At 46.6% G+C, this 23607-nt stretch overlaps 1 protein-coding gene across 2 annotated transcripts in view; it reads right to left on the bottom strand.

The window, feature by feature from the left end:
- PIP5K1A (phosphatidylinositol-4-phosphate 5-kinase type 1 alpha) overlaps window positions 1–23607 on the bottom strand; it is a 750147-nt gene that overhangs the window by 155202 nt on the left and 571338 nt on the right. For both annotated transcript variants that reach the window (XM_069650241.1, XM_069650243.1), the window contains exon 8: window positions 2965–3170. In XM_069650241.1, the coding sequence (XP_069506342.1) occupies window positions 2965–3170 (206 nt within the window). The remainder of the gene's footprint in view (window positions 1–2964; window positions 3171–23607) is intronic.

The following is a 23607-nucleotide window of genomic DNA, read 5'->3' as shown; positions in this document are numbered from 1 at the left end:
CCCCTCCAGCCAGTTGGTGAGTCGAGTAAGACGATCCCTCATTGTCCGTTCGGACATGTTCTTACAAAACCCACAGTCCTTCTCCATGTGCGATTTGTCGTCGTGAAGGCAGTAGAGGCACCGAGAGTGCTCATCCTCAAAGACGTTCTGTAGGCTGCATCCAAGGCAGTTCTTGAACAGCTTTGATCCAACAGGCGTCACGCTTCCTTTGTCCTGGCCAATGTCCAGGCAGGGTAGGCCTCAAAGATCTTCTAGAATCCTCTGAGAAGTTGAAAACTCGACAAAAAGATGCCCTTGAGAGGCGTAGAAAATTCCAAAAACGGGTCCCCGTTGATCGGAAGTAGAATCGGTGGAGCTTGAGGCTCGATTGACCGAAAATAACACAAAACACAGTAAAAGCTCGAGAGCTACAGCACGAGGAGTCCCAACACTTGAACGGGCAGTAAAAATCTGAAGATGTCTGCCAGAGGAGGGGCTTAGGTAGTGGGCAGTCATTGGCTGGGTGCAGTAGGACCCAGAGACCAGTGATTGGTTATAAGTAGAAAGACAGTTCAGAAATGAAACTGACGGGGAATATTCATGAACATGTGAATCTATGCCAGACCCCCTGCTGGAGAAACTAGTATATATAAGTAGATATGTTCCCCTAATGCAATCCCTCCCGGTGATGGGTTTTATGTAATGCCACATAGGATGTCGTCATAAATGGCGTATGTGAAAGTATATAAACTTTGCACAAGCAAAATTATGTGTGAACCTTGAGCATCTACTTTGATAGCCGTCATTTCACCCGGCTTTCTTTCATTGAGATGAAAGCAGTATTTTACCATTTTCCTTTAGTCTGTCCTGTTATTTGGTCTGTGACACCCTGTGAAGACCCTTCACAATCTGAGTCCAAAAAGGGAATAGGAACCAGCATTAACATCTTGCTACTGAGTATTCTAACATCAAAAACTCTGGAAGGAAATCAGAAACTATTCCTAGCGTTTATAGACCTAACCCAGGCTTTTGATCTAGTTTACAGAAGGAAACTCTGGAAAAAGCGGAGTGCCTGGAACTGCCCGCCAGAGATCTTGGGCCCTTTACAAGCCTTACACTCCAACACCAGTGTCCAGGTCCAGCTAAATTCGAAGGGGCTTCTTTCTGCGGCGAAACCAACCTCCCGAGGAGTTAAACAGGGCTGTCCGCTGGCTCCAGCCCTATTTCTGGCATATTTCGGGGATTACAAAGAAGCAAATGCTCAAATAAGCTCTTTTCCTCCAGTAATGGGAAGCACAAAAGTGCAGAGAATCCTGTATGCCGATGACCTAATCCAACTTGACCAGACTCCTATTGGCTTACGTCAGCTAGCCGCTTTAACTAAATACACTGAGGTTAACGACCTGGAAGTCAACAAACGAAAAACAAAGATTATAGTGTTTGAAAAAAGAACAGAAGAAAAGACAATCACTCATGGTTCTTGGGAGGAAAAAGTCAAACAAGTCACAGAATTTAAATACCTCGGTGTCTTGATTGACTCCTCATTTAAAGACGTAGCAATACAATCATTTTTACTTGCAAAAATGAAAAATCTCATCTCACAGGCCAAAATCTTAGACAGGAAATATGGTTGCTTCTCATTGATGCCCCTACTTAAGTTCTACCGGGGGAAAGTGATACTGTCAATCACTTACAAAGTCGACGCTATGCCATGTCTTCTTGATCTGTTATGGCCGAGACTGGAGAGTCTCTTTTGGCGATCAGTCCTCAACCTCCCGTCTTCAACACCTATAGCACTGATCCGATGTGAACTTTCGCTCTCGTCCTTGATGGCAATAGTAACCAGAGCATCTATTATGCTATATCGGAAGATTAAGGATCCATCCTCGCCGATGTTCGCCATGGTCCAAGAAGAGATGAATGCAGGAAAATGTAAAATGCTGGTTGCCTGGGAGAATAGATGTAAATCAATCCTAGAAGACTGTGGCAGTAACATTGAAGAATTGGTTCTTAACCCGACTAAAACTAAAAAACGCCTGGATGAAACAGACTGGATCAATATGTTAGAGAAGGCATCCGTTTACAAACTGACCCAGCATCTGCCTACATCGACCAGAAAATTGAACGAAATTCAACCTTTTCTCATAAAGCATCCAAGCAGAAAAACAAGATCGACACTACTTCAGGCCAGGCTGAATCTACTCCCCACAAATGAGATCCGACAAATTAGAGTCCTTTCGACGACCAACACCTGCCGCTTTTGTAACTAATGAAACCATCGAAACACTGCAGCATCTTCTGTTATGTCTGGGCACACATCTATACAGAACTCCGTATCTGCTTCATCACTTAGAAAAAGACTATTTGACAGAAGAAGCTCTTTGGTGGGAACGACTAATAGGGGGCCATCGACCGTCCTGGACCATAGCGGCTACCAAAATTTTGGACCAAATTTTCAAGGACAAAGTAACAAAGCTCTTATCAGACATTTAAAATCCATTGAACGTTGAAGGGTGCACCCTCTCATTCTAAATTGTGATCTACTGAGTTGAATTTGCTGTATTTTATGTACTGTTTATGTACATTTTACTCCTTTTCTTCTACTTTCTTCCTTTAACCCCCCCCTGTGTTTTTCTTTTTATTTTTCCCCTATTTTTCTCCCTTTTTGAGTTTCTTTCGTCATATTTTTTCATCATCTTCTTTTGGCTGTTTGTTTTGATTTTGATCTTACAACTAACTTGAAAAATCACTTCGGTGATTGAAACTCGCAATTAAAAAAAATTACTGGTAATTCTATCTAGCAGATAGAAGATGCTTCAAAGTGCTAGAGCACAATAGCAGTTCCATAAACTTGGTCATCAAGAAATATAGTTAAAGGGATTGCTATAGCCACACATGCAACTCTACCTCGCAGTAACACAGAGCCACATACAACTCTTCAATTTTCAATTATTAATTAGGGGATAGAAGACAGTGGACACTTACTGGTCATCTGACTGTATGGTTCCACCTCGCCATGCCTCACCCTGGATGGATTCCATTGCAGTGGAGTAGAGCGCTTTCTGCGCAGCTGGCCTCCGAGTGTCCGGGTTGATATTCCCATCCACAGCTGCTATTTCCTTCTGTGCTTGATCCATGTTGTGGATTCCCACCAGCAAGCTGTAATCCATGATTTTAAAACTCTGCAATACCTAGACAGAAAAGAGGTGTGTTAGGTCCGATTCTCTCAGCCCTGTGTTGAGGGGGTCAGCCGCACTGACCCACAACTAGTTCAAGATGTTCCTGACTCATCTAGTGGCAGAGATGGCTAAATAGTCAGGGAAAAACTTAAGAGGGGAGTTGGGATGCTCAACATACAGTATAGCATATCAGAGGCACAGCCAGGATTGTCTAACAAGTGGGGCCTGAAATGAATGTAGTTGGGACCACTGCAGTTACATTAACATCTGTAAATGCCCACTTAGCACTGCTGAGTGGGCATTTACAGATTTTGGGTGGGCCTTTCCCGCGCAGGCCCCAACAGGTCTACGCCTCTGTACCAATTGTTAAGATGAATTTCTAGAATCTGGCCTGATGGGAGGACACTCTAGTAATAGAGCACAGGAAAACCGAGAGGTTAGCCAAAACCCAATTAAGGTAGCAGTGGAGAGCAGTCAAGGATATTCTTAGGAGAGAATGAGTGGGTTCAGGGGTCCACAATGAGTCCACAGAGTGAAGCACACAATTCAACTTAGACAGGAATTTAAAAAAATAGTTTTAGTCTAAGCCTTAAAGGGAGGATAGCTCAGCGGCAATGTGTTTGCCTTGGAAACAAGACGACACGAAGCAACACAGGTTCGATCCCCGGGTCCGCGCTTAGAAACCTCTAGGTATTAAGCGCGTTATAAATACGCAACTAAGTCATATTCCTGTAACTGCGCCTCAATGCCCCCGGCTGTTTGAGCACTTTGATAATGAAATAAATAAATAAATAAAAACACTACAAAATGAAACAAGCAGGTGATACTATTGCACAACACTCAATAATAAACATATATACAGTCACCATAGGTTCTAAAAAGCATTCAATGCCAATTTAATAAAATAAAGTAAGTGATGCAGTAAAATGAAACCACGTCACAAGAAAAATGCCCTAGCTTCAGAAGTAGAATCCCTATGAAGAATGGGGCTTTGTGCCCAAATGTCACAATGCTTCTCCACAGAATGTATCCGATGCAGGTAAAATACTTGTATTGGTAAATATTTGTTGGGTAAGATTTTCATATCAATGATAAACTTCCTGACCTGTGTTAACACCAGAGCGTTTGGATTGGACTAGGTAACTATTTGACCTTGTCCCTAAGTGAAGAGGAATCCTTTTCCCCTCTCACCTAGTCTTTTACTCTTTATGGGTGAGCTTTTTATGTCTATCCATCATGTATGGTTGAAGTTCTAGTTTCCGAAAACTTTTGGGTTTATGCTGTGTTGCCCCTATAGGCTCAGCAACAACAAAAAGACTGTGGGCTATTTTAATGACAGAGGTTCTGCCCGTAAAGCATTCAAGAAGTCAAAACCAAAGAACCAATGGGTATCTTCTCCTTAGAACCTTTTTTCTCAAACACTCTCTCCTCCCTCTCTTATTCCAGGAATCTACCAGACCATGAACCAAATAGGTACTGGGTATCTCACTGATGTAATCGTACAACATTTTTTTGTTTGTTTTATATATACCTCAATTGACAATTTAAAATTTTACACAAGTAAACACATATCTAAAACACAATCTTTACAACCCGGTGTGGTTAAAAACATTCACAATACAATATAAACAATCATAAAAAGAATACATATTGTTGACTGTACCTTAAATAAGTACCTCAATGTGGTTGATTCGTCCAAGGTGGCCAACTGTCCACTATGAATGGATCAACCTCAAAGTGCAAAAGTGCAAAATTGAACAATAGTATCAAAAAATGTAGTGCAAACTCTGCGTTGGATTTTTAAATTTTTTTTATAAATGGACCCTTTTTTAAAAAAAAACTAGGAACCTTTAAACCTTTTTATTAGGGTACAATATCTTACTCCTTTCTTCTGAAAGGTATCTCATAATAAGTAACTTCGATCTTGCAACACTGTTATTCGATCACAGCGTTCCATACCCAACATGTTTCGTTCTACTGGAGCGATTTTGCTCTAAATATGAGAACTTCAGGGGAGCCAACGTAATCCCACTACAAACTTGAAACACAGGACTTGAAACATTCAAATCCCGATTAATATTGAATTCTACAGGACAAACTTTAACACACAAAAGCTAGTCCTTGGACCATGTCTGGAAATTTGGTTCTCAGGTCAGTTTTCTTTGAATTCTTGCAACCGGAGAGAGGATAGCAAAGACATCCATGCACTGTTTGTATTATTAATCCTGCGCATGGTAATATCCAGGTGTCCTTTCACTGGACTGCTCCCTTGTATCCACAAGCAGTTGAATCCGCGGGTGCTGCAAAATCCCACTGCCATACGTTTAGTAGGTGTTAGTGTCAACCGGCCCCGGGAATCTCTTCGTCCCAGACTGGCAGCAGTAGTAACTAGGACTGCTTGTCATCGCGTCACCATCTCCGTGTGAATCGCATACTTGGAGTCCTCTGTCTGCTTCTCGCCGTTAAGTTCCGAAGCATCCTTCTCATTCCTTTCCCCAGGGCTAAATTGCATTTGTAAGCTGCGGCTTACTGTCACATGACCTTGCGTGACTGGGGCGGGACTGCCCCTATGGGCTCCTCTGTTAATTTATCTTTCATGTACTTGGGTGAACTACAGTTCTTAAGTAGTAGAGGGATTTGCATCCCCTTTACATTTTTATATAGTGAGCCAGCACACCCCACCTTATGTGGAGTGCGGGGGGGGGGTAGGGGTAGGGGAGAAATACAAAAATACAATGTATCCCCATTCTTACTTAGCTGTAACATTTTTGTTACAATTGCAAGCTTGCTTGAATGGTTGGTGGCAGTGGTTTTACAATAATGAGTCATTTTTACTTGCAGGCTGTTAATTCTGCCTCAGTAATCCACAGAAGGACCAGCATTTATCTAAAATGGCATGCTCCTTTTGCCATTTCCTGTTTGCTTGTAGTTTGAGTGGTAAGGGAGTTTTCCTAAAGTCCCACTTGGAGGTAAGACTTTAGTAAGCTATCCCAGTGGTTTGTAGATCCCCAACTCTTCGAATCAGTCTGTACTACTCAAGGACCTTGGTAGAATGGCAAAGCAGTGAGGCTTATCTCAAGAGGAAGATGTGAGCTGTACTTAAGTACACTGAATCTAGCTAGCAGTCTAGCAATGCACATCAAAGAAACACACATTTATATTAAAATATAGTATATATTTACACAAGACTCACAGTTAAATACTTCGCACAATAAACCACCACACATAGGTATACTTTTCAATACTTACAAAGTGTCACTTCTTAGTTGTTGGTTGCTGAATGCATACAATTGTTACAGGAGTTTCACAGTTCCATCAGTAACAATGCGCACCCACAAAGTAATACAGTAATTGTATTTAGTCGGCATACACAGTGATTTTTGGGAAGGAAAACAGTTGGTTAGTAGAGCTTCAGGTTCTGGAGGCAGTTTCCCTGCCCAGCAAGTCCAAGCCCAAAACACAATCCTAGCTAAAAGGCAGTTCAGAGAGGCTTAAAGCCTTGAAAATAAGCTAAAGTTCCTGTGGATACTTCCTAGTCTCTATGAAGGCAGATACAAGAAGAGTTAACCAACTTTGGAGACCCTGTTAAAGAACTCGGTAAAGGGACACAAGCCGCAGAAGACACCTCTACGTGCACTTCAATGCAGAGCGACTTTCTGAAATCAGGTAAGCAATACCGCCCCCATACCCCCAAAGTACCTTAGGTTTGAAGAAAAACGTTTGTGGTGGATGCTCCGCGATGTTGCTGCTCTGTGCCCGACCTCCGCATTCCTAGGTCTGATGACGAAAGGCAGGACAATTGTCAGGATCTCTCAGCAGCAGTCCCGAGGGACTTTTGGTCACTCTTCGTTTTTGGTGTCTTCTGCAGCAACAAAGGACGCGATTCACCCGGTCAATCTTCGCTTCCTGCAGTCTCACGCTCTGATGAGGGGGTCTGGGCGAGTTGGATCAGATCTCACAGGACCTCTGGAGATGGCTCAAAACAAAGCCAAAAGGGAAGGAGTCCTCTTCGGAGTCCCCCTGTAGCACATAAAACGCAGTAAGGACAGCAGTGCCACTTCAAAGTGTTGCAAAGGGTCTTGCAGGGGTCTCTGGTAATCTTCGTTACTACAGCTTCAGGTGGCCAACTTGATTTTCACCTTTTACACAGTTCCAGCACATACTTCTCTGAAATCTTGCTCAGCAATTTACAGAAAGGGGCGTATGGCTGTGCAATCAGGACAGTCATACACCCAATTGTAGCTGGATCTTTTCAGGCACTATGTCAAAGGACAGGGGGGGTTGAAAACTCCTCCCCCACTTCTTGCCTGCCCAGACACTCTGGAGCCTAGAGACAGACAGACAGACAGACAGACAGACAGACAGACAGACACACACACCTTCCCTTCTCAGAATGGTAGAAGGGCTGACAAAGAACATCCAAACTAATAATGGCGAAAAAAAGGGAAGGCCCAAGTTAGTACTTGGGTGCCCCTATTGGGCACTACCGTGGCTATGGACATAGCCTGCAGCATAAAAAAAAAACACACACAATAGTTGGTAGAACACGTCCACTGCAACCAGCCATAACTAGGTGATTGTCTAGGCGACTAAAAAGTAGCAGGAGCAGAGAGAAGGGGGATACTAGGTATCCCTTTGGCAATCCACTGAGGGTGGTGTGTGACAATCTCTCAGACTATAGAGTTTTGGGAGAGACACTATGTATCTCTCTATCCTTAAGAACTGTAGTTACTTAAAGATATTGAAAACAAATCTTAAAGGAGGACCCTAAGGGTCCCCAGCAACACTGTCCATAAGGAGCTGCGTGCTGCAGTAGAAGAACTAGTTACTCTTACCTTGTAACGTTCTTTCGATGGGATGTTCCTCCGACGTATTCCTTATCTTAGATCTTAGATAGAAATCCTTCAGCTTTGCTGGCCTCGGAAAATTTTTTCGCCAGAGGGCGCTGCGCGTCGATGATCGCCGAGTCGATGACCCTCGACGGCCTCCGTGCCGACGTCGACGTCATCCTGCCTATAAAGGCCGCGCGCAGCGTCCGTTGCTCAGTTCCGTTTTGTAGTCCCCAGTAATGTTTTTGGATTAGACTAATCACCTTGAAGGAGCATAGGCTGCAAACCCACAGGAAGTCATACTGCGGGGATGGATGGGAGGGTCGATAAGGAATACGTCGGAGGAACATCCCATCGAAAGAACGTTACAAGGTAAGAGTAACTAGTTCTTCGAAGGGATTGTGTCCTCCGACGTATTCCTTATCTTAGATAGACTCCCATAGCAGTGGTATTGTGACTGGAGGCGGGAGTAATAAAAGTTATGTTACCCTTCCAGAATGGACAGAGTGTAACACAGCCTTGCCGAATCTAGTTTCTTGACTAGAGGAGGAATCCAGGCTATAGAATTTGGTAAATGTATGTGCGGACGACCATGTGGCAGCCGCACATATATCTCGAATTGGCACCCCTCTTTGAAGGGCTGAGGATGTTGCGATACCCCTGGTAGAATGAGCCCTTAGATTTTGAGGAGGCTCCTTTCCTGCCAATTTGTAGCACTCCAGAATGGCTAAAATAATCCATCTGGAGATGGTTTGTTTTGTTATTGGAAGGCCCAACTTATGTCCTGCATAACCTACAAAGAGTTGGTCTGCTTGTCTGATCTTAGCCAATCTGCTGATATAGAAGCTCAAGGCTCGCTTAGGGTCCAGCCTGTGCAGTCTCTCTTCCTCCTTCCCCGGATGAGGAGGAGGGTAGAAAGAAGGTAATATAATCTTCTGAGTGATGTGAAACTCCGAGACTACCTTCGGGAGGAAGTTAGGCTTCACCTGAAGAACAACTTTGTCCTTGTAAAAGATTGTATGTGGAGGTTTACACGATAAGGCTTGCAACTCGCTAACCCTTCTAGCAGATGTCAATGCTATTAGCAAAACAGTTTTGAGGGTGAGAAGCTTCAATGAACAAGAGTGTAGTGGTTCAAAAGGGGCACCCTTTAGGAAGTTTAAAATTAGGTTTAAATCCCATAAGGGAACTTGAAAAGGTTTCGGGGGATAAACATTAGTTAATCCTTTTAGGTATTGTATTACCAATGGAATTTTGAAGTATGAAGGCTCCTCTGCAGTGCGCTTAAAGATTGATAGCGCTGCGAGATAGCCCTTAATTGTGCCAACCTGTAGGCCTGAATTAGCCAGGTAAAGTAAGAATGACAACACCATAGGTGTACCACAAGAAAAGGGTTCAATATTCTTTTCTCTGCACCAGCTGCAAAATTTGTTCCAACGGCAGCGGTATAGAGTTTTAGTTGCCGGCCTTCTGGCCGAAAGCAACACCTCCATAACATCATCCGGAAGGTCCCAATCCTTGTACCTCAACCTTTCAGACACCAAGCGTGAAGGTTGAGGGTCTTGATGGCTGGATGGAGAACCTGACCTTCCTTCTGCGAGAGAAGATCCTCTCTGTATGGCAGTCGAATTGGAGGGCAGATGGACATGTCTAGAAGGTCCGGGTACCACGTTCTCCTGGCCCAATCCGGGGCAATTAGGATCATGGTCTTCCGAAACCTTCTCAACCTCCTGATCATTTGAGGAATGACAGGGACCGGAGGGAACGCGTACAGAAGTGGGAACTCCCAGTCCACTACGAACGCATCTCCTAGAGCTCCTCTCGGGGGAAATTCCCTTGAGCAAAATCTGTCGCACTTCCTGTTGATACTGGTGGCGAACAGATCCACTTGAGGGGTTCCCCAAAGGGCGAAGATCTCTTGAAGGACTTCCTGAGCTATCTCCCACTCGTGAGAGACTGTGCTCTGCCTGCTCAGAGCGTCCGCTGTCAAGTTCTTCTCTCCGGCTAGGTGAATTGCCGATAGAGAGATTCCTTCCTGAATTGCCCAAAACCAGAGCTGCATCGCCTCTCTGCACAGTGGTAGTGAGCCTACGCCTCCTCTTTTGTTGAGGTAGTGCATGGCCACTGTATTGTCCGTCATTATTAGGACGTTTCTTCCCCGTACAGACGGCAGAAAAGCCTTCAGCGCTAGTCTGATGGCTCTCAGCTCCAACAGGTTGATATGTAGTCTGGACTCCGATGGAGACCAACGACCGCTGATGGTCAAGTCGTTGGCGTGAGCTCCCCACCCCGTGAGTGAGGCATCCGTGACTACTGTTATCTCCGGCCATGGTTGCCAAAACATTTCTCCTTTCAGGATGTTCTCCCGACAGGCCCACCACTGAAGGTCTCGGGCTACTTTGACCGGGATCCGAAGGAGATCTGTCATCCTTCCTGAGAACTGTGACCACTGAGTTCTCAGTGCCCACTGGAGGGATCTCATTCTCAGGCGAGCCTCCGGCACGAGGAATATGCAGGATGCCATGAGGCCTAGCAACCTCAGAAAGTCGTAGGCTGGGAGATATTGGGCATTCTGAAATCTGATGACCATCTGCAGAATATCTCGAGCCCTCACCTCTGGTGGCAAGGCTTTTCCCAGGGAAGTGTCCAGGACTGCTCCAATGAATTGGAGTCTCTGTGATGGTATCATCTGTGACTTCTTTAAATTGAGGGAGAAGCCCAGCTTGTGAAGGAAGTGGCAAACATAATCTAGTTGTCTCTGAGCCTGTTCCGAAGATACAGCTCTGATCAACCAATCGTCTAGGTAAGGGTAGACATGAATCCCTTCCCTCCTTAGACTTGCAGCCACAACCGACATTAGCTTGGTAAAGACCCTCGGGGCGGAGGTTAGCCCAAATGGCAGAACTCGAAATTGATAATGAGAGCTGCCAATTGCGAACCTCAGGTATCTCCTGTGCCTGGGATGGATCGGCACATGGAAATAAGCGTCCTGGAGGTCTAGAGATACCAACCAGTCCTGAAGCTGGAGGGCCTGAAGGATCTGAGAGAGAGTCACCATCTTGAACTTGTCCTTTCGGAGGAATTTGTTCAATTCCCGTAAGTCTAAGATGGGTCTCAGTCCTCCGTCCTTCTTCGGTATTATGAAGTAGGGGGAGTACCAACCCTTGTTCCTTTCCGCTACAGGTACCAGTTCTATGGCACCTTTCTCTAGCAGGTCTAAAACCTCCTGCAAGAGGAGCGGATCTGGAAGCTTCAAAGGGTTGTTCCCCGGTGGATGACTCTGAGGGATATGTAGGAAGGGCAGGCAGTAACCTTGGGCCACTGTCTCCAGAGCCCAAGCATCTGACGTAATAGCCTGCCATTCCGTCAGATGGTGAGTTAACCTGCCCCCTACTGGTGTTCTGTGAGGGGAGACCTCAGAGTGGTTTTGAAGCGGCTGATGCAGTTGCCGAAGGTAAAGTGGCTCCTGCTCCTGCGGGTGCGGCTTTCTTTCCCCTACCCCGTCCACCACGGGTAAATCTTCCTTGGCCTCTTTGAGCCGGTCGTCCCCTGCCCCTTCCATATGAGGAATAGTAACGAAAGGACCGTCCTCTCCACGATGATCCCGAAGGACGAAAGGTATTCTGACGGATAGCAGCTCCCAATGACTTGGCTGCTGCCTTGGACGTTTGCAGTTTCTCCAAACTGTCATCCGCCTTCTTTCCAAAGAGGGTAGAACCGTCAAAGGGCATATTCAAAAGCCTGGTCTGCACGTCAGAGGCAAAACCAGACTTCCTCAACCACGCATGCCTGCGGATTGTGGTACTTGCCGCCATGGCCCTGCTGATACTGTCAGCAGAATCTAGGCCAGTTTGTAGGGTCTCGCACATCGCATCTTTACCATCCCTGATGATGTTTAAAAATGCGTCCCTTTCCTCTCCTTCTTGGAGGCAGTCAGCCGCTGATGAAGCGCACTCCCAAAGGGTGTGGCTGAACCTAGCGAGCGTACAGGTCGCGTTAATAGACTTTAACGCCATGCTACAGGCAGAAAAAACCTTCTTAGCCATGGCATCATACTTTTTGTCATCCCTATCCTGCGGAGCAGTGGGGTATGCAGATGTGCTGCCTGATGAGGTTGCAGCCTGTACAACCAAGCTCTCAGGAGTAGGGTGTTTTGACAAATATTCAGGGTCAGAACTAGCCACCCTGTATTTTGTTGACAGTTTTTTATTTACTGCCGGGATAATTTCTGGCGTTTCCCAGTTTGTCAAAATCCTTCTCTGTAGAGCAGAGTGAAATGGAACCACAGGATCCTCCTGTGGGCCCTTGTCCAGTATGTCAGTGAGGTCATCCTGCTGAAAGGCAGGAGAAGGTGCAGACCAACCCATAAATTCTATGATTCTAGACATCAGAGCTCTATATGGAGTCTCCGCATGTTCTCCTGGGTCTGGTTTGATAAATTCTGCTTCAGGAGAAGTGTCCAAGCCACTAGCTTCCTGAAGTGCATCCTGAAGATTTTTTAATCTTCCTTCCTCAGAGGCGAAAGTCTCTGGCTCTGGTGATGTGGTCCTCTGTAAATCAATATCTTGGTCTGAATCCTCCCTTTCCTCAAAAATCGAGGTTAAAGGGGGATACATTGGTTTTTGGAATGGTATAAACCCCATTTCCAATGCAGAAGGAGCCATCATCACAGGCCTTGAAAACGTCGATGTCGTCGACACCGACGTGAAAGTACTCGAAGGCGCCGTGAAAAGCGTCGAGAAATGTGTACTAGGCCTCGAAGAACTCGAAAGGATCGGAGTCCTGCTCGAGAACGACGTCGACGTTCTCGGCGTCGAGTCGGAGGTCTTTTGTCTAACCGTTGGCTGTGGAGTAGCCGTGGTTCTTTCCTTCACCGGCGTCGATATCGGCGTCGACGTCGGCGTCGACTCGATCGACTGATGCGCCGATGAATCCTTCGACAACGGCGTCGATGGCGCCGACCTCTGTTTCGAAGGAGTTTTCGACGATGGCGTCGATGATGCTTTATCTCCCGATGGCTCGAGGCGCTTTCGGGTTGACTTTTCCGCCGGGTACTGCGACTCGCGGCGTTTAGATTTTTTGGGTTTTTTACCCGGGGTATCACCCTCAGCTGTCTTCGAGGGGGACGAGGCCGCTTTCTCGAAGACGCTTAGCATCTTTTTCCTGAATTCCTCCCACTCAGCTTGCGAGCTGCGTTTTGTGGGGCAATGAACTCTCTCAGGAGAACTCGACGAAGATGACGAAGGGGATCTCCTACGTCTCTTCTTCGAGTGTCTCGATGTCGACGAGTGGTGGGAGCCACTTCGTGATCTAGATCGAGAGTGTTTTTTATGGTGAGGAGACGAACGTCTCGACTCTACCGAAGAAGCTTTCGAGGAAGTTAAAGTTGACCTACCTCTCTCGAGCTTCCCCCTACGCTCCTTCAAGGCTTTCGCCGTCATGGAAAGGCATTCCTCACACTCCGAACTCTGGTGCGTGATTCCCAGACACCACAAACAGACCCTGTGAGGGTCCGTCAACGACATTTTCTTCCCGCAGTCTCGGCACTTTTTGAAACCGGACCGAGGGGTCGTCGGGTCGGAGGAGGATGCCATCGATATCGAGGTAAATAGTAGTTATTATATACGTTATCTTGACGAGAACTGAGCAACGGTGTTCCGAGGCACAACGAAGCGCGGAAAAACGGAACTGAGCAACGGACGCTGCGCGCGGCCTTTATAGGCAGGATGACGTCGACGTCGGCACGGAGGCCGTCGAGGGTCATCGACTCGGCGATCATCGACGCGCAGCGCCCTCTGGCGAAAAAATTTTCCGAGGCCAGCAAAGCTGAAGGATTTCTATCTAAGATCTAAGATAAGGAATACGTCGGAGGACACAATCCCTTCGAAGAACAAGTTACTCTTACCTGGTAACGTTTTTTCGATGGGATGGTCCAACGACGTATTCCACATCTATGACAGTAATCACCGCACAGCTGCGTTGATTACTGTCATAGATATGGAATACTGTCATAGATATGGAATACTGTCATAGATATGGAATACGTCAGAGGACCCAATCCCCTCGAAACACACAGATGACTTTAAGAGCTAAGGAGCAGACAGACTCCATAGTACAAAGAATAGAGTTCTAAAAGACAGAGCCCAGAAGAGTGAATGATTGGAAAAAGGCTTCCCTCATTCAGGATGGAAAGAAAAAGGTCCAGAAGTGCAGCAAAAAGTGCTGGGGGGGGTCTCACCAGGACAGGAGATGAAGCACAATAATGACAAATCTCCCTAACAGTAGCTATGGTGTTGTAGCCATGCTTAGTATAACCTTTTACCTTATGGCTTTTTGGTTACTCTGACATGTGCCCAAGACAAGGTGGTGGCAGCGGTGTGATTTTTACCAATCATGATATTTTTCTTGTGTGCTTTTGCAATTACCGCAAAAAGCCACTATAGGTTGCTAGCTAGATATTCGCTTGTCTCTTGTGAGGCAAAAAACCTTTGGGTCATCTTCAACTCCACTCTCATTCGCTCCACACATCACAGACCTTGCCAGAAAGTCCAATTTCCAGCTGCACCTCCTTAGAGGCATTCTCCCTTTGTTCACCTACCCCCAGAAGATCACTGTCTCCAGAGCCCTGGTTATCTCTAGGCTGGACTACTGCAACAGCCTCTTTCTCAATCTGCCTAACTCTACTCTTCGCCCTCTACAACTCACCCAGAACAGGACCGCAAGACTTATGCTCAGCCTCAAGCCCAGGGACCGTAACTCTGTGGCCCTGAAATCCCTGCCACTGGCTGCCGGTAGCTACAAGGATCAAGTTCAAGGCCCCCTGCCTCGTCCATAAGGCTTTCGTCCATAATAGCCCTCACCATCTCCAACTCTCTCTTCCTAAGTACCTTCCTACTACAGCCCTCCGCTCGTCTACTTCCAATTCTCTGTGGGTGAGTCGCTTCTCCAAGTAGAGATTGGGAGTATATCTCTCCTTTGCAGGTGCCTCCCTCTGGAATGGCCTCTCTTCCCCTCTCAACCTTGAGCCGGATATCCACCCCCCCCAAGTTGCGGAAGGTCCTCAAGACCCTACTTTTCTCCTCTTCTTTCTCTACCTCTCCCCTGCTAACCTTCCCCTCTCCTGCAACATTCTGATGACTGGCTGCTTGGTGTTCCTTTGAGTCTTACAGGACACAAGCCCCACCCCCCTGTCCAGTCCCCCTGCGCTTGCCGGCTGGCCTTCCTGCACTGCCGCCTGGCTTCCCTTGCACTACTGGGTTGAGTTTCCCATTGGAGTCCCACGCTTCCTTGCACTTAACTCCGGGCCCTGCTGCTCTGTGTGCACTTCTCCCCATACCCACTCCCCTGCACTTTGTCTGCGCCCTTGGACGATCTAAATTATACTAGGCCTAGTAAGATCATTTGTCTTGTCCTCCCCTGCCTGGTTGCGCCTTGAAACACGTGTGTATAGGCGCATTATAAAAGGCATATTGATATCTAAGCGCGCATTAGCAATGAAGGCTAATGTGGCACCCATACCACTTGTATAAAGTGCTCTGGGTGTAAAAGATAGTTCTTTGTAAGATAACTTGTAGCGTTGCTGTATGCATCTCACAATCTATTTAGAAATGGCTGTTTTGGAGACAGGGGCCAGTTCTTTCCTTGCAGCTAAGGAAACAAATTACTTGTCTTTTTTCCCCCGATTGGTTTCGTCTTATTGAGAGCTCTCCTAACATCTAGTGTATGGAGGGCTCTCTCCAAAGTTCGGTGTGTCTTCAAAAACACTGGCAGTTCAACAGATTTGTTGACATGGAACCTAGAAATTAACCTCTTTGCGAACCATGGATGTGTCCTTAAGACCACTTAGTTCTTATGTATTGTGACCAAGGGTTCAGAAACTGAATGCTTGGCGCTCACTTACTCTTCTTATAGAGATGATAGCTATAAGAAAAGCGGCCTTGTAAGTCAGATCCTTGAGGCTTGACTTATGCATGGGTTTTAGGGGGTAGCTTATTCAAGACAATGTTTAAATCCCATCCTGGGCCTGGGGAATGTATTATATTCACTCATTCCATGAAGGCTTTTTTACGACTGGACTCTTCCACCATGAAACCTTGCTCTGAAATGTTGGGTATGCAAAGAGTGCAGCCAAATGGACTTTCAAGGAATTGAAAACTAGACAAGTGCAACAGGTGAAGTAGAGTGTGTAATATGTTAGAAGGTGATCAGTCAATGGGTTTACACATTCCACTTCCTACTCCATACTACAAATCTATTCCAATTGTTAAAGTAGCCTTGTCCAGTGTTTGGTTTACATGCTTCTTTTAATATCACCATGCATCTGCTCAGTAAGCTACAATGGTCGAACTATGACCTCAGGAGCAACGCTGCTAAGTTGGTTGTCGGCGGATGTGGGTGAAGGGCTGTCCCTTGGTTCAGTGACAACAAGTTGTAAGGGTTGGTTAGCTTCATTATTGGGCAAACTGACATCTTGAGTGGGTGGGAGTACCATGTCTGACGTTCCCACATTGATCATCCAGTATCATTGTCAAGTGTTCCTGATGCATCCTGTGGATTACTCTTTTTAAGAGTGAGACCGGAGGTAAAGCATATGCAAATAACCCTGATCAACTGATCCACAGTGCGTTCCCTCTGGATTCCCTCTGGGTGAACATGGGGGCATACGTGTGGTATTTTGTATTTTCTCTTGTTGCAAACAGATGTATGTCTGGATGACCCCACTATGCAAAGAAAGTAATTCACAATGTCTGGATGTAGCTCCCACTCATCTTCCGAGGGCAGGTCTGTATTTCTATTTAGTGTGTCTGCTAGGTAGTTGTGTTCCCCTGGAACATGTGACACGAGAAACAGGTTTCTCTGGAAACTCCATCTCCAGATTTTCTGTGCTAGTCTACACATTTAATGAATGTGTCCCACCCTGCTTGTTGATGTAAAACATGGAGGTTGAGTGGTCTGTGAGAATGATTGCACTGTTCCCCGTTAGGTGATGCTGGAAAGGTGGTAGTGCTTTGTACACCGATAGCAACTCTAAGACATCGATATGCTTCTTTGTCAGTGTGTGTCCACATACCTTGTTCCGTCTGGTGCAGGTAATAAGCTCTCCAACCTGAGTGGGATGCATCCATTGTTTTTGTGGATTGTGTTGGCAGAGTGGCAAAATGTTTCCTCTCTCTAGGTTGTCCTTTGTACACCTTTGAAGTGCAGACACCACAGTCTGCAAAACCACTACTAGATTTGTGCTGAAGGGCATTGTTTCAATACCCATTCTTGTATCAGAGGCACGTGCAGCCTTGCACGTGGCACAATGAATATGTATGATGCCATCATACCAAGACGACAAATCAGCTTCTTGACTTAACTGGCGACCGGCTGTATAACAAGGGATTTAATGCAGGTTTTGGACCCCCTAGCTCAGCGGTATTCAAACTATGGGGCGTGCGCCCGCAGGGGGCCACGGCCGCATTCCTGGGGGGCTGTGAGAGCCCAGCATGAAATGTAAAAAAAAAGTTTTCTTTTTTTTTTTAGATTGGAAGAAATGAGCAGGGGCGGCTCACGAGGTAGGGCAGAAGCATGAAATTGTCTCAGGCACCAATGAAAAAGTGGCCCACAGTTGTAAATGGATATTCATTCCTTTCGTCACAGACTGTTTGAATAGTACCCAAGGGGGTGCTTAGTGTTAAAATGTAAGTAAATTGTAATATTTATAGAATATTTATTCAGCAACAATGGTCAAAATCACTAAATGCATAGTGAAGTAACTCAAATGGGCCCACATTGGCCAAAACGTTGGCCCATTTTGAGTGGCCCACACTTGCTATTTGAATTTTTGGTACAGGCATTGCCCTATTGCCCTATAGGCCAGACCGATCCTGGCGGTCCAGTGGCCCCCTCACCCGTTATGCCTAGTGAAACAATGAGCTCTCCCTCAGCTGCTTTTTTCCAGCTGAGGGAGTGCTCCTGGGCTGGCTGAACTGTAAAAGGGAAACACCATTTCCCTTTGACAGTTCAGTTCAGATGCCCAGCTGCACATGCTCACTGAGCCACGCAAGGCTGGGGCATTTTGCTTCGCCAACATTGCATAGCTCATTGGAAATGCTGGCTGGGGCACTGCATGTCTGTATGTGCGAGGGGGAGCTCCTGCGCCTCCTCGGACATACGGACAGAACAGCCTGGAGCAGGGTGTTTCAGCACCCAAACGTAGGCCAATGCAGAAGGTATGTTTATGCTCATTTTTGAGAAGGTTGCGTGTATGCTTGTGTTATGAGTGAGTGTGATGGATGCTTGTGTGAATGATTGAGTGATTGCTGTATGAATACGTGTGTGTGTTATTTGTTTTGGTCCGTTGAGTTGATTTTATCAAGTGGTGGATAGAAGGGGGAAGGAGGGTTGTACAGAAAAGTCATTTTAATAATGCCTAAATGCCTTTGTTTCACAATCCCCCTACCCACCTGCCAAACTCGGCTCTCCTCCTGAAGCGCTGTGGAGCCCAGGGGACAGTGATGGCATTTTTTTTACTGGGTTTCTATCATAGATGTCCAGTCAGAAATACCATGCTTTCTCCCTCGGCACGACGGCGCCTTACATACACGCATAATCATGTTCATTGTGTTAGGCCCAGGGGACAGGGATGGTATCTTTTTACTGGACATCTATCATAGATGTCCAGTAAAAAATGTCATGCCTGCCCCTTGCCCCCCCCCAGCAGCAATTGCAAACTGTGTGGCTATTTACCCCCCTTTTTTTTAATATCCTCTACAATGCAATATTTTAACCCATTATTTTAAAAACTATTCACAGGGGGAAAATCCCCCGAACCCACTTTGAATGGTTTGGGCTCGGTCGCCATGACATTTTTGTTGGAAATATTTATGCCCCTCCAATTAAAAATTTCACCTGCTGTCACTGGCCCTCGGACTATGTTGGGAACGGAATGGGGGAGCCCAGGGACTGGTGGGAGCAGGATGGGCGGGAACCATGGGATAGTGGTGGGAGCAGGGTGGGGAGAGCCCAGGGTGTGCGATGGGGTGGGGAAAGTCCAGGGACTGAGTAGGAGTGGGATGAGGGAGCTCAGCAACTGTGATGGGAGTAGGTTGGAGAGCACAGGGACTATACTGGGAGTAGGGTCTGGTGACGGCACGCAATACATACTGTCCATTTGGCATTTTTGGGGGGGCCCGGCCTGCCCAGATTTTACTCAGGGGGGCCCAGGCCATACATTTTTGAAGACCACTGCTCTAGCTGGAGGGGAAGACTAAAGCGTCTTCGGTTTGAATTATTGCCTCTAGGAATCGTTTGACTTGATTGGGAACTAGGCTTGATTTTTTTCTCATTCATAGAAAATCCTAGCTGAAACAGAAGGTTTATCCTTTGAGTGTGCTGCCGACATCTTTAGTGTGTCTCCTTTTATGAGCCAGTCGTCCAGATAAGGGTACACTAGGGTTGACTGTCTACGCAGGTGTGCTGCCACCACAGCTAGCACTTTCAAAGGTTAGAGGGGCTGACGCAATCCCAAAGGGTAGTACTTTGAATTGGTAGTGCGTGGACCCCACTTTGAAACTCAGATACTTTCTGTGAGCCAGCAACAAGTATGCATCCTTCAAGTCTAGTGTTGCCATGTCTTCCCTCCTCAAAGGAATAAACCTCTTGTAATGTCATTCTGAACTTTTAACGTATGTGTTTGCAGGTCTTAGATCTAACACTTGACGTTTTGTCATGTCTTTCTTTGGCACAAGAAAGTACTAAGAGTAAATACCCTTGTTTACCTCCGACGGAGGGACGAGTTTTATGGCTCCCTTTTCCAGCAGTCCTACCTCTGCCTTGAGGATCTGCTGATGTTCCCGAGACAAGTTTTTGTGCTGATGTTCCAGCAACATTTTTCTTGATTGCGTGGTCTTTCCTGAAACGCTCTACAATATCCGTCCTTGAATGTGGTCAGCGCCCACTTTCTGTTATCCCCTCCCATGCGTGGGCGAAGTGGGAAATGCGACCCCCAACTGGGGTGACATGGCAGGGGACATGCAGCTCAGAGTCATTGCTTGGAGGGGGTAGCTGTACCCCTAGTGGTTTGGCCTTTAGCCCTACTATTCCCTTGCTTGACCTGTCTCTGGAAGGAGGATTGAGAGGTTGGTAGCTATCCCTTCATTGACGTACCACGAGCTGGGGCCCACTACTGATGAATAGGCACTGGGCTGATGTTCTCGCATAGCCTAGTGCACAAAAAGTGCAACGTTTGCCATAGGATCCCCTCTGCGCTTAAGGTCTTTAGGGTCTCGTGCTCCTTTGTTGTCTTTAGAGCATCGTCTACTGCTTTGCCAAACAGGATGTTGTTCTCTATGGGCATGTTGATAAGCATGTCTTGCGTTTCAGGTTTGAACCCTGAATTCCTGAGCCAAGTGTGGTGTTTGATGAGGGTTCCCCTTGGCCACTACCCTTCCTGCTTTGTGCGCAGTGACAAGTGATTTTCTGATAATGGCATTAGCAGTTTGTTTGCCCTCAGCTAGAGTCTTAAGCATCTGCGAGCACAAGGATTCCGGTACCCCCACTAACTTGCTCCTCCACCTTATCCCACTGCGCCCTATTGAAGATAGCCATAAGGGTTCTATTGTTGGCAATATGCATTAGGAAAGCTGCAGATGTTGCAACCTTCTTTCCAAGAGCATATATCCTCTTGCCATCCTCATCTGGGGGAGCTGGAGATGTGGCCAATGGCGTGCCGGCTCTATTGCGTGTGGCAGCAAATACCAGGGCATCCAGTTTCAAGTGACCCTTAATAAACAGAGGGTCTATGGGCGCAGGTTCAAAGCGCTTCACTGCACAGGTTGACTGCTCTAGTTAGGGCAGTTGTAGAAAGTGACGGTAAGAGGCGTCTTGATGGACTTTAGCAATGGTATGTATTGACCGATCTGCTGCTTTTCCTTGAGGATGTTGTCAACTAAGTCAGTGTCATCCTCCAACTCGGGTGTATCCATTAAAAAATAAACTTCTGCTTTCTCAAGAAGGTTGTTCTAGAGCAGCTGGTTGTAAAGAGGCGAGGTTAACAAAGGGTCTTGTGTCACATCTGGGGATGGTACAGTAAAATGATATGGGTCATCAGGGTCTTTGCCAGAGTCGTCATCCAAGAAGACGTCCTCGTCCACATCTAGATCAATTAGACGCTAATAGCGGTCAGTCTGTTGTACCCTAAGAATCTTTGACTGAGGCTCTCCATCTCCCTGAGAAATATGCATATGCTTGATGGGATGCGTATTTAGAAAGTTCACAAATGAAGCCATTTTATCCATGGTACTTTCAAATCGATCTCTAGTCCATGAGCCACTAGACTGGGTATCCTAGGGAGGGAGGAAAGACTATTTCCTCCTGTTGCTGTGTGTTAGATTTTCTCTTTTGATGTTTTGGCAGCTGTGCTGGATGGCTGGCTAGGTGCCTGTAAGGGATCGTTAGGCGCAGAACCACTGTTACTCTGCGTAGGTTTGTGTTTTGGTACATGTGCTGAAGTACAAGCACTAGGCGCAGAGGTTTTAGGAGGCACTGATCCACCTGCTGAAGGGCTAGGTTCCGCAGCAGATTTGCAACTTTGATGGGTGCGCCGAAACCGGATTGGGGGGGGGGGGCATGTTTGTGTTGCCCCCTTGTGGGCCACTACCCCCTCTGTGTGTTTAATTTGTGCACCATAGCATTGCAGGATGCCTGCCTTCCGGAGCTGGGGACGAACACCCAGAAATCTTCTGTTTCCCAGTCGGATGTCTTCCCGGTGTCACTAATGGCACCGGGACAGTCCTGTTCTGCCTCGGATTCTGACGCACTGGCGGGGTATTCAGATGATGCCTCAGGCTGTATCGCGAAAACTGCCAAGCCCTTAGACATTCAGTCCTTAGAGTTTTTGCTCGAAAAAGATTACATGCTTCCGGGGGTCACGAGGGAGAATGGTTACACACAATGAGAGTATCCTTCCAGGGAAACCTTCGGTTGCAAGGTGGGCAACATTTAAGTGCAGTCTTCTCCATTACAAGTGTCGGAAGACAGCGAGATGCAATAAAGATTAAAGGGAAATATGAATGGAGGCATTCTCGAAGTGAATCTTGAGAAATGTTATTCCCCCCACTCTCCCCAATGTGTAGGCCGAAGCCTGAAGGTAGGCTGACAAGAGGTTTGCGGATCTCTGGACAACAGGAAGGAGTCATTGAGCTTTGCTGAATGTGCGGGTAGCCTCGAACAAGCAACAAGTAATGATATACTTTAAAGATGAATAAGAATAACTGTCGGCGAAGAGTAATTTCTTTAAAGTAGAACTCTGCGAAATGCAACCAACACAATGGTGGAAAAAAACAATCTGAGGACCACAACGCATGAAGGATCATAGGAGGTATAGTACACGTCTGAGAGACAGTATAATAAACAAACCCTGTCGGCATCCCTTTTTGATTTAGAAAACAAGTCATGTAATACTCTGCACCAACCACTAGATGTCGGCCTCTGCAAAGCATGTGATTCTAAGAGGATCAACAAGTCTCAGAAACATACATACATTGCCAGTAGGTTTTTAAAATGCATTCAATGACAAATCAGAAAAGGAGGCAAGTAAAGTGATGCAGTAAAGATTAAAACAAAGTCAGAAGTGATATTCCTTAACTTCAGCAGTCCAATACCTAAGACGAATAGGGCCTTATACCCAAAGGTCACAGGAGCCACAATGCTTCTCCAAAGTTACTAGGTAAGTAAAATGCGTTATCTTTCAGATGGTAAAACTCAGGTTCAATGATCAAAAGGCAGTGGAATGGTATGACAGACTTGTTCTCAGCGTTATCCTCTGGAGAACAGGGGGAGACACATGATGCAAGATTCACGATGCAGCACTCTTCAGGATACTTCATAGGACGGGGAAGAAGAGTTCCAGCAATGGCCACCGCACACAGACGGGGCAGGTGTGTTTCCAGTCGCAGAAGTTGTTTCCAGTTGCGGTTGCAGAAGTCCTTCCAGGACAGGCTGGTATGCTGAAATTCAGCAGAAAGGAGACTCGCATCACAAACTGGAGACCACAAAAGTTCCGGGTGTGAACACGGAACAGTGGCTGTTCTAGCGAGGTAGCCCACTGGAGAGCTCGACAGTCCACTGGGTGGTCCAGCGACACTTCCAAAGGCTCAGGACGGTTGGATCCTCGCGACCATGTTGAGACTGGTTGGTCCCATCGTTCAGGTGTTGAAGCACCGCACAGGGCCTTCGCAGATCAGGTAGTCCAACAGAGCTTGACCGGGCCAGAGGAGGAAGGGATGCCAGGCCTTTTCCGTAGTAGTCTTATCTTCAATCGGCTGTTCTTCTTGGCTCCAACGCTGATCTGAAGAAATAGCACCAGGAGGAGCCTTCTTATCCAAAAACCAGTATGAACTTAAGTCCAAGCCAACCAATGGTAAGGATCTGCACCATTCAAACAGCCAGTAGTTGTGCAATCAGGGACAACTATTGGTTTCACTCGTGCTTCACATCCAGACTCTTTGGTACCACAGATGGAGTGGGACAAGACAGTCCCACCCACTTCCTGGGTGCCACACACACATAAAGGCAGCACTAGCCGACGAAAGCAGCAGCTTTCCCGGGCAAGTGCATGACGTTATATGGGATTTCCT

The sequence above is a fragment of the Ambystoma mexicanum genome, chromosome 1p, assembly GCF_040938575.1.
Source record: "Ambystoma mexicanum isolate Mex_15411 chromosome 1p, UKY_AmexF1_1, whole genome shotgun sequence".
Lineage (NCBI taxonomy): Eukaryota > Metazoa > Chordata > Amphibia > Caudata > Ambystomatidae > Ambystoma > Ambystoma mexicanum.
Note: the sequence above shows the minus strand (reverse complement) of the source record. Positions and strands in the feature narration are given on the sequence as shown.